General features: G+C 44.0%; 1 protein-coding gene across 2 annotated transcripts in view; it reads left to right on the top strand.

Moving 5' to 3' along the window:
- Positions 1 to 13,911, top strand: part of GLIS1 (GLIS family zinc finger 1) — a 167,307-nt gene that overhangs the window by 127,932 nt on the left and 25,464 nt on the right. For both annotated transcript variants that reach the window (XM_066597524.1, XM_066597526.1), the window contains exons 4-5: positions 4,857 to 5,018; positions 13,252 to 13,362. In XM_066597524.1, coding sequence (XP_066453621.1) covers positions 4,857 to 5,018; positions 13,252 to 13,362 — 273 coding nt within the window. The remainder of the gene's footprint in view (positions 1 to 4,856; positions 5,019 to 13,251; positions 13,363 to 13,911) is intronic.

The following is a 13,911-nucleotide window of genomic DNA, read 5'->3' as shown; positions in this document are numbered from 1 at the left end:
GGAGTGGTGGTGTACACGTGTGACTGCTGCTCCGTCCACTTCTGTTGGGCTGAGATGATTATGAGATTTCTTGGAATACAATGAAATAAATGTCAACGTTCTTAATATATTTAAAGTGCACCAGAAGACGACTCCGGGACTGATGATATCCGCGTCCATTTCTCTACGCGCCGTATAACACACCAGATAGCGCTGATGAATTACACATTCTTGCTACCATAATCTGTCTGCTCGCAGCAAAAGAATAATTTGTTAATTCCAAACGAAACCCTCACAGAACTGAGAGAGCACGGTGCCTGGCTTGGTACTGAATAGGAGCTTTGTCTGCCGCTGACGTAATGTATACACTAATTGTATATCTTGTATTAAGTTTGTAATGGCCTGGGCTGCATCACTTAATCAAAACATGGCCTGATGGCAGAAGGCTTAATTAGCGGCTTCAGTGGGAGCGCAGCTAGTTAAATATTGTGATTAGATTCATTAAAACGGATTATGGTTACGTTTCTCGCTTCTGTACACTGTGAATTTTCCACGGTGGTCTAGGGCTTCACTTCTGCAATGCATAGCTTAACCCAGAAGTTGCCAGAAAAGTTTTGGATTTAGGTAGTGGCCATAATTGGGCGCCTAAACTGTGCCGAAAGAACAAGTGTTAGCAGAAATAGAGCTGTCATTCTAGAACATTGGAAGATATAAGAAACCAATGTATATTTGGGTTTGTAATGGTCTTTGGATCTATATTTTTTCCTATTAATAGGTTTTTGGAGTGTAGGAGGAAGCCCATACAAATTTTTGGAAAACCCAGAAAGCTATTTGTGGTGTGCCAAGTGTGTTGCACCAAATTATTCCTAATCCAATACATCATATCCAACTACTGATATGTTTCAAATTTAACACATATTAATGGGTACCCCAAAATAATATTTATTGGATATAACAGTTAATATCTAGAGATGAGCGAACCTACTCGGCCACGCCCCTTTTTCGCCCGAGCGCCGCGATTTTCGAGTACTTCCGTACTCGGGCAAAAAGATTCGGGAGGCGCCGTGAGTAAGTGCGGGGTTGCAGCGGGGAGTGGGGGGGAGAGGGAGAGAGAGAGGGCTCCCCCCTGTTTTATCAATAAGAAGGCCATGGAATTAAAAAAAAAAATCTTGTCATTTATATAGTGCCAACTTATTACGCAGTACTTTTGAGCAGAGGCGTAACTTGAAGCTCCTGGGCCCCAATGCAAAACCTGGAATGGGGCCCCCAACTATAATGCTTTATTCATAGTACTGGGCTTCCTATATGGAGAAGAGAGGCCTTATGGCCCCCCAAGGCTCCTGGGCCCGGGTGCAACTGCATCCCCTACACCCTCTATAGTTACGCCCCTGCTTTTGAGCAATTTTATGGAAGGCTGAGTCAACCTTGAGCCGGCTATCTGAACCATGCAGGGATTGAACTTGCAACCTTCAGGTCATGAGCAAGAGCTTAGGACTGCATTTTTGCTGCCATAGCACTGTGCACCACACACCTCGTATGAATAGTTTTGTACTGTGGCAATATGCAGTGCCCATATGAATAGCACCATACAGTACTTATATGAATAGTCATAGAGCCGGTGCACATCAGGACAGGCAAGCCTAAGCACAAAAGAGCCTAGAGTCCTGAGCTGCATGGCTGGCCAGGGAGCAATGACTCCCGTGCACCTCCTGTCAATCATCGGCTTTTTTAGTTCCCTACATTACTGTCAGTGATTGATAGCAAGTGAACCAGACTGGGATTTGGCAAACTACTAGTTGTGTGATTCCAGTGAGCCCTGAAAATAACTTCTTTATATACGAGTTACTAAATATTACTGAGAAAGCTTAGAATGTAAAATATTCATTTTTGCTTCATTTGTATTTGAAGATTTATAGGCGATAGTTAGTGAAGCGCCGGGAGACGCACAGACATGGGCTTACTTCTATATTAAGGGAGTTTTAATTAAACCCATTTGGGAATTTAATCGTTTTCGCTATGAAGACTCCTAAAAAAGGAAATGTATGAATTTCTAATTGTATTATGAATTTCTGATGTTCTGCACGTCGTGAAAATATGCAATGCATTTGGCTAAGAAAATAGACTTCAAATATACAGTATCTGTGTCGTCACGTATAATTGCACTCTTTGTCCAAAAAAATTCCAGCCCCTAGAAGTTGTCGTTTTGCTGCAAAACTCGGCATGCGGTTCCATCTCAGGCAGATATGTAAATGATTAGAGTTGTGGTGATTAGATGGACGGTCTTGTCACCTGAGACCCTAAAAGGGGTTCCCCATTGTCCTACAAGAGGCTCTCGGAGGCTCCTTGTGTGTAGTGACCTCTTTTTCCACTTGGGTAGAGCTTGTTGACCACTAGACGCCCCTATTATGCAATCGAAGAGACCTGGCCCAGTTAACATAGTTTGAGAGGGGGCGCGTTATTGGAATGCGAGAAGTTGGATGATCATATCGACAGATTGCCCGCCACCTGGGCCATTCTGATAGTGGGAATAGTGGATGTATGAGGGCACTGACACAATGTGATCGGGCTTAAAACACCCTCGACAGACCACCAATAGAGAGGATCTCCAACGAATACCAGTAGCTCCAACTGTTTTAAATCTGCCATTTCCAGGCACTAGGCTGAAGAACATTTGCTCTGACAGCACCCATTACATGTACTGCCTTTGACACCCACCCACTGTTGCCACTATTTGAGGTGGTGTCATGATTGATGGAACTGGACTGCTATGCAGTTGAACTGGGGTGTCTTCAGCGATAAATCCCGATACGTTTGGGCACTGACGACGGCAGTGTTCATGTCCGGGGACCTAGATGTGAGCGCCTCAATCCTGTCTTCACTGAGAAGTGGCACACTGCTCCCTGCTGGTGTGATGGTTTGGGGGGGGCATTGGCTATGACAGTCGGTCACCCCTAGTAGCAATATGAGGGACAATGACAGCTCAGCGATATGTTCAGGACATCCTGCAGCCACATGTGTTCCTCTCATGGTGGCTTCCTTTTTGCGATGTACATATGAATATTTTCAACTTACAATAGTCTTTCCCAGACCCTTGTAATTTAAAACCAGCCTCAAGATACAATGTCACAGTGTCCTGACATGTGGCATGTGCACTTTGAAGGAAAATCCAGCCAACCCTCATGGACATTTCAATGGTAAATCCTCCATATAACTGAAGTGCCTGTACTGATTGACTGTCTAGTAGCGCCTCCCTACAGTACAGTGCGGTACTACATGTTCTGTACTTGTATTTACTTGTGCCAGGATGAGCTGCTTCTATGAACACCAAGTGAGTTATTGCTCCATGTTATTTTTCTGGTGCGCTGTGTGTTCTGTCCTGGACCCCGAAGATGCTGCTGTCCCCACAATAGAAAGTGATTTACAGCTTATGACTGTTATATGTAAGGACTTGCTTTATCTGTATTAGTTTCCTCAATCTTCATTCTGTATTACTTTTAGTTGACATTTGGGGACTTTGGGACTAATTACCAGTTTCCCATTGAGTTATGGTTTCAACATATAATAAACACTATCACTGCAAAAATGCAGACAAATAAAAAAAAATGAACCTTTATTGAATAAACTAAAATCATAGTAACCAGAACAAACACCAGGAACAGCCACGCAATAGATACAAAAGATGCCAGAGGAGGCCGACACCTTGGTTAATCAATAGTGCATGAAGAGGGTACTCAACCTGATAAAAGTGACCCATACCAGAATCTCGCTCTTGTACCCTAATCCTAATAAGGACAAACACCCAAACCATGGGTATTTAAAAAAGCTGTATATACAATTTTTATTGTGCAAAAGTGAAAAAAATTAAAATTTTGGTATCGTCATAATCGTACCAACTCGCAGAAAAAAGGTATCATGTCATTTTTGCTGTGTGATTAACGGCTTATTCACATGGTCGGGTTTTCACTCCCAGCTGCTATACGCTGCCCCTCTCTGCAAGGGGAGGAGGCTGGATGGGGCGGGAGCTAGTATGCAGAGCTCCCGTTCCCTCTCCGCCCCTCACCACTGTTTGTAATAGGAGGGGCGGGATGGGGCGGAGCTTATCTCTATGCCGTTCCATCCCTCCCGTTGCAAACTGGCAGAGGGCGGGAGCTCAGCACACTAGCTCCCGTCCCATCCTGCCTCCTTCCTTTGCAGAGAGGGGCAGCGTATATCAGTTGGGGCGTGAAAACCCGGCTGATATACGTCCATGTGAATAAGTCCTAACGCTGTAAAAACAATGGCAGAATCTATGTGTTTTCTCTCCCTGCTTTCAACAAAAAAAATTATAAACGTTTTTTACAATACATTATATGTACCCAAAAATGGTATAAATAAAAACTACAGTTCACCACGTAAAACCAAGCCCTCAGATGGCCATGTCAATGGAAAAATTAAAAAGTTATGGTTTTTGAAAAGTGTAGATGAAAAAAACAAAAAAAAAATGGTTGCGTACTTTGGCCCAGAATTGGCCGTGTCCTTAAGGGGTTAACAGCACACTGTTCTCATAATATAACAATAACACATTAATCGTCATTACATTTTCCACCACACTGCAACATTGTAACGAGACCATCATCTGTGTGATTGTCTAATTACAAGGTCCTGGTGACGACTATTTTCAGCTTCTGAATTCAAGCAATAAATGTTTCCATTCACCGACAAAATATGGCAAAAATGTCAAAAAGTTTGGCAAACTGACTTGTGTATGGCCGGGATAAGAAGGACGAGCCCTCTAGGGGATAACAGAAGCTCGCTCGCCTTTTTCAAATGAACAGCTTGGTAACAAATGAGTCATCTAACTTACCCGCTAGCATTTAAGATCTCTTTTATTTTTGCAGTTTGAAGGCTGTAATAAGGCATTTTCCAGGCTGGAAAACTTGAAAATTCACCTACGTAGCCACACTGGAGAAAGGCCATATCTGTGTCAACACCCCGGCTGTCAAAAAGCCTTTAGCAACTCCAGTGACAGAGCCAAGCACCAGAGAACTCACCAGGATACGGTAAGGAAACGTTTTCACCAAAATATAAAGTTTAGACAACATTAGTGAGGTTTTTGAAATTTCCCTGTGCTGATATGGTGTCTGTATTACAAAGCTTTCTCTAAATAAGGAAGATGGAACAATACCTCTGCAGCGCCACCTATTGAATGGCAGCATTCCTGCAAATCAATGTCCAACCTTTTATACATGTCTTTATAGCAATGATTGGGAATTGAAAACCAAGCCAGAATCCATACACAGACAGCTGTTTCAGGGTTTTTGCTCCTCCTCAGGGTGCAGTAGGTTTCTGGCTTGGCTATTGAGAAACCTATGACATGGGTCGGGAGGGGTATCATCTCTCCTTAAGAAGAGCACCTAGAAGGTGCATGAGGAGACACCTAGGAGGGGAGTAAGGAGACTTATAAGGCAATACATGCTCCTCTGGGAAATATATGCAAATAAGGAAGATGAAACAATACCTCTGCAGCGCCACCGATTGGATGGCAGCGTTCCTGCTAATCAATGCCCAACCTTTTATACATGTCTGCAGAGCAATGATTGGGAATTGAAAACCAAGCCAGGATGCATACACAGATAGCTGTTTCAGGGGTTTTGCCCCTCATCACGGTAAAGTAGGTTTCTGGCTTTGGTTTCTCTGTCATTCAACGTTTGATGGATCTGGAGGCATATAGCGGTACAGTAGGATCCTATAGACTTCTGTTGATACTGTATTATAGCTCAGAGCATTTATGGAGCCCTTCTATGGGTGTATACATGAGCCCTGAAAATAAGATGTTAAAATTCTCGTATATATATATATATATATATATACATACATACAGGTGGTCCCCGACTTGCGAACAGGTTCCATTCCAGGAACCTGTTCGCAAGTCCATTTTGTTCGCAAGTCGAACAAATGGTAGTATAGAGCGGGATCGCGGGTGGATCCCGCTCCATACAACGTCGGGTGCCGGCTGTTCTTACAGCGGGCACCCGGCGGCAGCAGTTCTGACGAGCCGTGCCGCTTGTTGGAACTGTTTACACTTTAAATACCGCTCTGACAGCGGTATTTAAAGTGTTCACAGTTCTGACGAGCGGCGCGGCTTGTCGGAACTGCTGCCGCCGGGTGCCCGCTGTAAGAAACAGCCTGCGCCCGACATTCAGGGGGCCGGTACAGCATCCCACGATGAGATCGCGGAACACTGTGTGGTTGCTAGGCAGCCGGGGACCTCCTGAAAGGCCCCAGGGCTGCCTATGCAGAGTGCCCATCAAGCGCACGGCTTGATAGGCGCTCTGCATAGACAGCTCTAGGGCCTTTCAGAAGGCCCCCGGCTGCCTAGCAACCACGATCTGACCGGACAGGCTTCTATCAGGCTTGATAGAAGCCTCTCCGGCCCCTGCACAGTATGATGTAATGCCATAGCATTACATCATACTGTGCAGGACAGATTGTTCGCATCTTGCGAAATTCGTAAGTCGAATGTTCGCAAGTCGGGGACTATCTGTATATGTTTATGATTTTACCGTTTCTGTAAAATATTGCAAGATTCTATGCAAACACTTCTTGATCAACTTTAGTAGCCAATATGGACTAAAATGTGTATGGCTGAATCTGCAAAACAAGTGTTCACCAGACAATTGTTTGTTTGATGGTTGTTGAACCATTAACCTACTTCTGTCTAATGTGTACAGTCAGCTTAAAGGGGTTTTCTGAGACTTAAAGAGGTGGTCCAGTTGTAGACTATTGATGATCTAATCTCAGGATCAGTGGTAGATCAGTAAGGGTCTGCCACCAGGGACTTCCACCGATCAGCTGTTCACTGGGCTGGTGTGCTTGTGCACTTGGCTGATTTCTGTGAACAGCTCTGTTCCTACTGCTGTGGCGAGGCTTGGTATTGCAGACAGAGCTCGTATTCACTTCCATGGGAAATTTGCCTGTAATGCAAAGACTGGCCACTGCAGTGGGAAGGGAGCTGTCTGCAGAAATCCGCTCAGAGCACAGGCTCATCAGCCCTGAGAACAGCTGATCGATGGCTTTATAGACAAACTATTCTGAGGATAGGCCATTACTAGTTTACAACTGGACAACGCCTTTACCTATTGATGACCTAACATCAGGATAGGTCATCAATCTTTGATCTGTGGGGGTCTACTGCTCAGAACCCCTGCCAATCAGCTTTTTGCTAGGTCCGCTGTCAGTGTGGACAGAGAAGGAAGCATACGGCTCTGTTCACATTGCAAGGGTATAGGTTAGTAATGCGGGCACAGATCCCAACCCTTTAAGGGCCTATGGTCAGGAGAGAAACAGTACTTCTTAACCCCTTCCTGCCCCATGACGTAAGGGTACGTCATGGGGGGCATGTACTTCCCGCAAAATGACGTACCCTTACGTCATGGGCATAGCGCGAGATCATAGCAGATCTCGCACTATCCCGCAGCGGGAGCCAGCTGTCACTAGCCGGCGTCCCGCTGCAACAGCGGGGGGCATCGGAGATGTGCCCCCCCCCCCCCCGCTGTTAACTCCCACTGGTTGTTATCGCAAGAGCCCGCTGGTTGCTATGGCAACAGGACGCCGGATACCGGCGTCCTGTACTGCCATAACCTATGATCGCTATAGTAAGCGATAAGGCATGGCAGGGAAGAAGCCCTGCCATGCATTATCGCAGCGATCTGAAGTGCTACAGTAAAAGTCCCTCAGAGGGACACAAGTGTTGTAAAAAAAAAAAAGAAAAATAAAGTTCAAAAAATAAAAATGTTAAAAAAAATGTTAAAAAACCCTTTTTTTATGCTTTTTCTCATATTAGCATAATTTTTTTTTTTTTTTAATTAAAAACCACACATATTTGGTATTGACACGTCCGTAACGACGCATACAATGCACTGAACATGCTTTTTATCCTGCACGGCAAAAAGTGTTTAAAAAATGCTAAAAAACTGAGGCAAAATGCTAAAAATTAGCATTTTGCCTCCCATAAAACGCAATAAAAGTGATTAAAAAAACGTATGCACCCCAAAATGGTACCAATAAAAACTACAGCTCGTCTCGCAAAAAATAAGCCCTCACAGAGCTTCGCTCATGGAAAAATAAAAAAGTTATAGCACTTTGAATGCAGTGAGTTTAGAAAAAAATAATAATTTCCAAAAAAAGGGTTTTTATTGTGGAAAAGTGGAAAAACCTAAAAAAAAATAAGAATTTTGGTATCCCTGTAACCGTACCGTCCCAAAGAAAAAAATATGTTGTATCATTTATGCTGCATAATTAACGCTTTAAAAAAAAAAAAAAAAAAATCTATGGCAGATTTGATGCGTTTTCTCTCCCTACGATCATAAAAAAATATTAAAAGTTTTACAATGTAGTCTATGTACCCGAAAATGGTACCAAAAAAAATCTACAGTTCGCCACGCAAAAAACAAGCCCTTATACGGCCGCGTCGATGGAAAAATAAAAAAGTTATGGCTTTTGTAAAATGGAGATGGAAAAATACCAAAAATCGCTTGGTCCTCAACGCCAAAATAGGCCGTGTCATTAAGGGGTTAACATTCAATTGCAGGACTTGCAAAGAAATCCCAGTGATACGTTTTTCACAAATGCACTTTTTATTAACCCATGGCTATAGCGGCTGATAAGGGGCCCATTACTTTTTATGCCTTGGGGCCCAGATCACTCTCAGTCCACCCTGGATTTCTGTATTATATTATGTCTAAGCTTACATACAGATCATATTTACTAGTTAACATATTCTCATAATTAAACCAAAATTTGTTCTCACAACACACCCACTTAGGTCTTTGGCCTGAATATTAATAGTGAGCGCTATGAGAACATGTTATGTCATGCTGCCCAAAATGCAAAGTACAGAAAACAAAGCAATAAAAATGTGAATATAATCAAACATTATACATTTATTCATTCCATAAATTAGACTAAAAGGATTACTGGGAATGTAGAAGTGTAGTATTACCAAATACAGCGCTGGAGCCAACGCCGAAAAGAAACATACAATGATCTATGTTTAATGGGATATCTATGACTTAATAAATGCTGGCACTGTTTACCGGTAAACAATCATGCGTAATGCAATATCGGGGTCTTGTGTGCCAGCGAGCATGCCAACGTATAGGTCGCTTTGCTAAGTGACACATTGCTGACTGAAATGCATAAGACTTTAATGAAACGTCAAGAAGGCAAATCATATGTTTTAAACTTTATATAAAGGTTTTTACATAAACATATTAAAGACGTAATAGGAAATCATTGAAGGGGTTCTCCCACTTCTAGCTGTTTTCAGACAGCGCCATACATTGTACAGTGGCCCAGGTTGGTACTGCAAGCTGAGTTCCTTTCACTTCAGTAGGACTCAGCCTGCAGTACCAACCTGGGCCACTATGCAGTGTACGGAGCTGTCTGAAAACAGCAAGAAATGGGAGAACATCTTAATGTACCATGTGGATATGGCTATCTAAAGATTCCCAGACACACAATATTATGGATTAGATAACAAATATAGGGGAGTTGGCAGATAAATAAAGGATGTACATACCATATAGGAGCAATGCGCCTGCTATAGGTGTCTGACGAGAACCTACAGAGAACTTTCCCCTCATTCCCCAATAAACACACATTTTGCTTTTCAACAGGTTTTTATTCAAAAGAAACGGGTATTTTGGTTGGTATATAAAATTACAAGTTTTCTCTCATGTTCCCCCATTTCACAATGCCGGGTTGCTTCTATTTTCCTAATATAGTAGTGGATGAGCTACTGGTCTCGCATGCATGACCACAGCTTCATTCATTTTGATGGGGAAGACAGATAGCCAAGCGCTAGACTATTTTCAGGAGCGCCATTGAAATGAATGGAGTGGCACCATGCATGCCAGCCAGCTGACAAAGCATAGCTCTCAGCTGTCTGCCACATTGAAATGAATTGAGCGGTGGCTGCATATGCAACACACCAGAGGGGTGACCCTGGGCACCTGGCTAATGTGAAGAGCTGGGAGGGTGAAGTGCTGACATGTCACGGTGGCACCTACCATGCTCTGGTCCCAGATATCACTTGTGACGCCACCGTTCCCACACACCGGTAATCAATGCAGCAGATTAAATAACACGGAGACATGTGTGCAGTACCTCGGGTCCCTAGGAACAGTTAGGGCCCAGTATAACTTTTACTTGAAGGTAACTTGTATAACAGCTAATTACAAGCACAATTCACTTGCAGGAGTTACAGGCTATAACTCAGAGGTAGGGAGGATACACAGGATCAATACGACCCTATAGTCCAAGTTATCTATATGTCACCGGTCCTGGATTGGGAGCACTACGGAGGAGGAAAGGTGGGTAGGGCTCACTTCGCATACACTCTGGTATAAAAGGCCTAGCAATTAAAGTACCTCTGTGCAGTGATCCCAAACTAACGCACAGGAAAATGCCTGTATTGTGGTGTGAACGGGTACCTGTTTTTAGGAAACTGGGGTTGCTCTCACTTTCTGTTGCTGGGACTCACTCCTAGTGCATCCACTCTCCCAAGGCTATGGGATGTCGCTCTTCTTCTTTCATGTTCACCTACATGGAAGCTAAAGGTGCTTCCATGCAGCTCTCAGTCAGCACTCTCACTCCTGAAGATGGACTCTCCTTCCCGAACTCAATCACTCACATTTCTACCTTCACTTGTACCACATGACATAAGAGAATAGATATATTCAACAGACAGAGCTGACAGGCAATTATTTTATGAACGTTAACTCTTCAGACGCTGCAGCTGTGCAACACACATACAGAAAATGACATGACACCATTGCACAGTGCATCCACATAATACAATGTGGATTGATGGAGGGGACCAGGATGTTATTCTGGGACACTACACATATGCACAACCATTCGCTGCTATGTTAGAGAAGCAGGGTGAAGCAACCCAGCATTGCGAAATAGAGGGGCACAGGTCCTCCATTCTTGGTATCGGTGGGGCTCCCAGTAGTCCCACCGATTTATCAGTTTTCACCCATTCAGTGGATGGATGAAAACGTGTAATTTTGTCCACCAGAATCCCCCTGTATAAAAATGAATGTAATACATGAGAAAGATGCTATGTAAGTTATATTTACTGTGGAGTAAAAGTGGAGCGTCACTTTATTGGATGCTGTTACTATGGACTGCACTTTCTTACTTTACTGACGTTTATATCCGTCTCTTTCTTTTCTTTCTCTGTCTGAAATATAATGTACTCTATCTGCAGAAAGGTAAAGTAAAACATTCATTATATCATTTGCTGCTTTTGTAACATAAACCTGCACTGCACCTGTAGTAGAAGTATTGTACAAGGCCATCCACATAAGGGGGGTATGATAACCCTATCAGAGTCACTACATAGAATCACAACTAGGAGCTTGGTAAAAAAATATTTCATATAGTCAAAAATGTGACCACATATCAATAACGAGGACCCCAAAACGAGTCCGAGTGGCCGCTTTAATACATACATCCAAGTAGGATTAGAGATGAGCGAGTATACTCGCTAAGGCACATTACTCGAGCGAGTAGTGCCTTAGCCGAGTATCTCCCCGCTCGTCTCTAAAGATTCAGGGGCCGGCGCGGGTGACAGGTGAGTTGCGGCAGGGAGTAGGGGGGAGAGAGAGATCTCCCCTCTGTTCCTCCCCACTCTGCCCCGCTGCTCCCCGCCCCCCGCCAGACCCCGAATCTTTAGAGACGAGCGGGGAGATACTCGGCTAAGGCACTACTCGCTCGAGTAATGTGCCTTAGCGAGTATACCCGCTCATCTCTAATTAGGATGCTTTAAGTTTTTATAGCACCGTTGTGAGTACCACAGGACTGTCCCATTGAAGTGACTTGGGTAAGTCTGCAGTACTCCAAACTACCACTATGACTGAGTATGAATAGGATTGTACTTGGATGTAAACATCGAAGCGGTCACAGTTTTCGGTCAAGCACTGCAGAGTCTTCAGTCAGCTGATCACGGAGGGTCGCTGACGGTAGACTTCTACTAATCAGATATTGATGTTCAATCTTGAGGATAGGTCAATTTCTAAAATTAGGATAATTCCTTTAAAGCGACCCTCCGGTTTCCGAACAGAATTCTGTCCCAGAGAAAGATGGCGGTAGATTACTTGTAGTTGTTCTTCTTTGCGGTCCCTCTGATTTGCCAGTTCTGGGTCCCATTTTCAGCCATCCGAGATGGCTGACACAATCTTCAGACTCACCTCCTTGGATTCAGTATGTCAACTACTATGAGATCATTCATTTATATTGATAGGCTCCCTTTAAAGCAACTCTCCAATTTCGGGACAAAGTCCGGTCCCAGGACCAGAGGGGGTATATTACCTGTAGTTGTTCTCTGCTGTCCCTCAGATCTGCCGTTTCTGAGTCTGATGCCATTTCAGACTACCTAATCCCCACAGTGTATCATTAGTGTTAGACTACTAATATGGCTACACAACACATTCTGTACATCAGCACTTTGTGTTATATGGCTGATTATCAAAAAATTGAATTTTTGATAGACATGAATTAGACTTTGTTCATATTACTCTCACGGCTTCCATTCTTGAAGGGGTATATCCGAGCGGTGAAAATCCCATCGCCCAATTAGTTTAGTGGCCCCTGACAAAGCAGTAGTCAAAGAACCACCATTCTCCCAATAAGTGAGGGTCACGATGAGTTATAATGGATGCTGTCATGTTTCCGTTGGGGTTCTACTGTCTTTGATGCAAAAATAACAATGCAGACCAATGTCGGACTGGAGTACTGACCAGAAATATTAATTTTGGGGGCCTCTTGTACAGCTGACTGCAAATATTACCTGATCCCCATTCACAATTTTGGTCGCCGCTGCATTCTCCATATACTTTAATAGAAAGTGGCTGCATTTGCATGCGGCCCCGTCTGCACTGATGTATACGGAGAATGCAGCGGGCAGGAACTGGTAGACCTCCATTTAGCCGATATGTGAGATCATGTGTAGCTGGGGGCCCACCCTGGCTCGAGGCCCACTGGGGAATTCACCCGTTCACCTGTGGGCTAGTCCGAGCCGGCTGCAAACTACATTATTCTTACCGCCAAAAACACTGATGAAATGAAAAACAATGGCTACACGAATAAAAACTCATCTAATACTAAACATTCTACATTTCCGAACCCTTCTTGAACTCTATGGCATCTATCAGGGTACGGGAATACTGTTGCAGTGTATATTTACTGAAAAATAAAATGTCCCCTTTTTTCCAATTCTTTGCACAGAAGCCATACGCCTGTCAGATACCCGGCTGCTGCAAGCGCTACACCGATCCAAGCTCCCTACGGAAACACGTGAAGGCGCACACAGTGAAAGAGCAACAGCTGCGCACTAAGGTACCCGAACGGAAAGTATCTAGAACAGTCTACTGCGATCACAGGATGCCAGACAGATTTTGGGTTGCATTTTGAAGGGAGACTAGATGAATTAGATCATTCATTTGCATAGACATAACCCTAAGGGCGCCCACCCACTGGCGTTTGCGATTTTCGCGCGTTTTTTGCCGCGTTTTCGCGGCTTTTCGCGGCTTTTCCATTGACTTTCATGGGTGCATTAGGAGAAAAATAAGGACACATATGCAACTGACAGTTCCTATGTTAAAAAACGCAACGCAACGCAAAACGCCAGTGGACAGGAACACATGTTATCTCTATGCCTGTGCAGGAAAAACGCAAAACGCAAAACGCAAACGCAGGTAAAAAAACGCAAGTGGGTGGGCGCCCTAAGGGCGCCCACCCACTGGCGATTTTTTTCCCTGCGAAATTCGCAGCATTTTTTTCTCTGCAGGGGTCTATGGGACTTGTAATGTTAAAATCGCGATCGCGCAAAATCGCGATTTTGCGGTAAATTGCGATTTTGCGCGATCGCGATTTTAACATTACAAG

Source organism: Eleutherodactylus coqui, chromosome 3 (genome assembly GCF_035609145.1).
Source record: "Eleutherodactylus coqui strain aEleCoq1 chromosome 3, aEleCoq1.hap1, whole genome shotgun sequence".
Taxonomy (NCBI): domain Eukaryota; kingdom Metazoa; phylum Chordata; class Amphibia; order Anura; family Eleutherodactylidae; genus Eleutherodactylus; species Eleutherodactylus coqui.
This window is presented reverse-complemented; position numbering and strand designations above follow the sequence as displayed.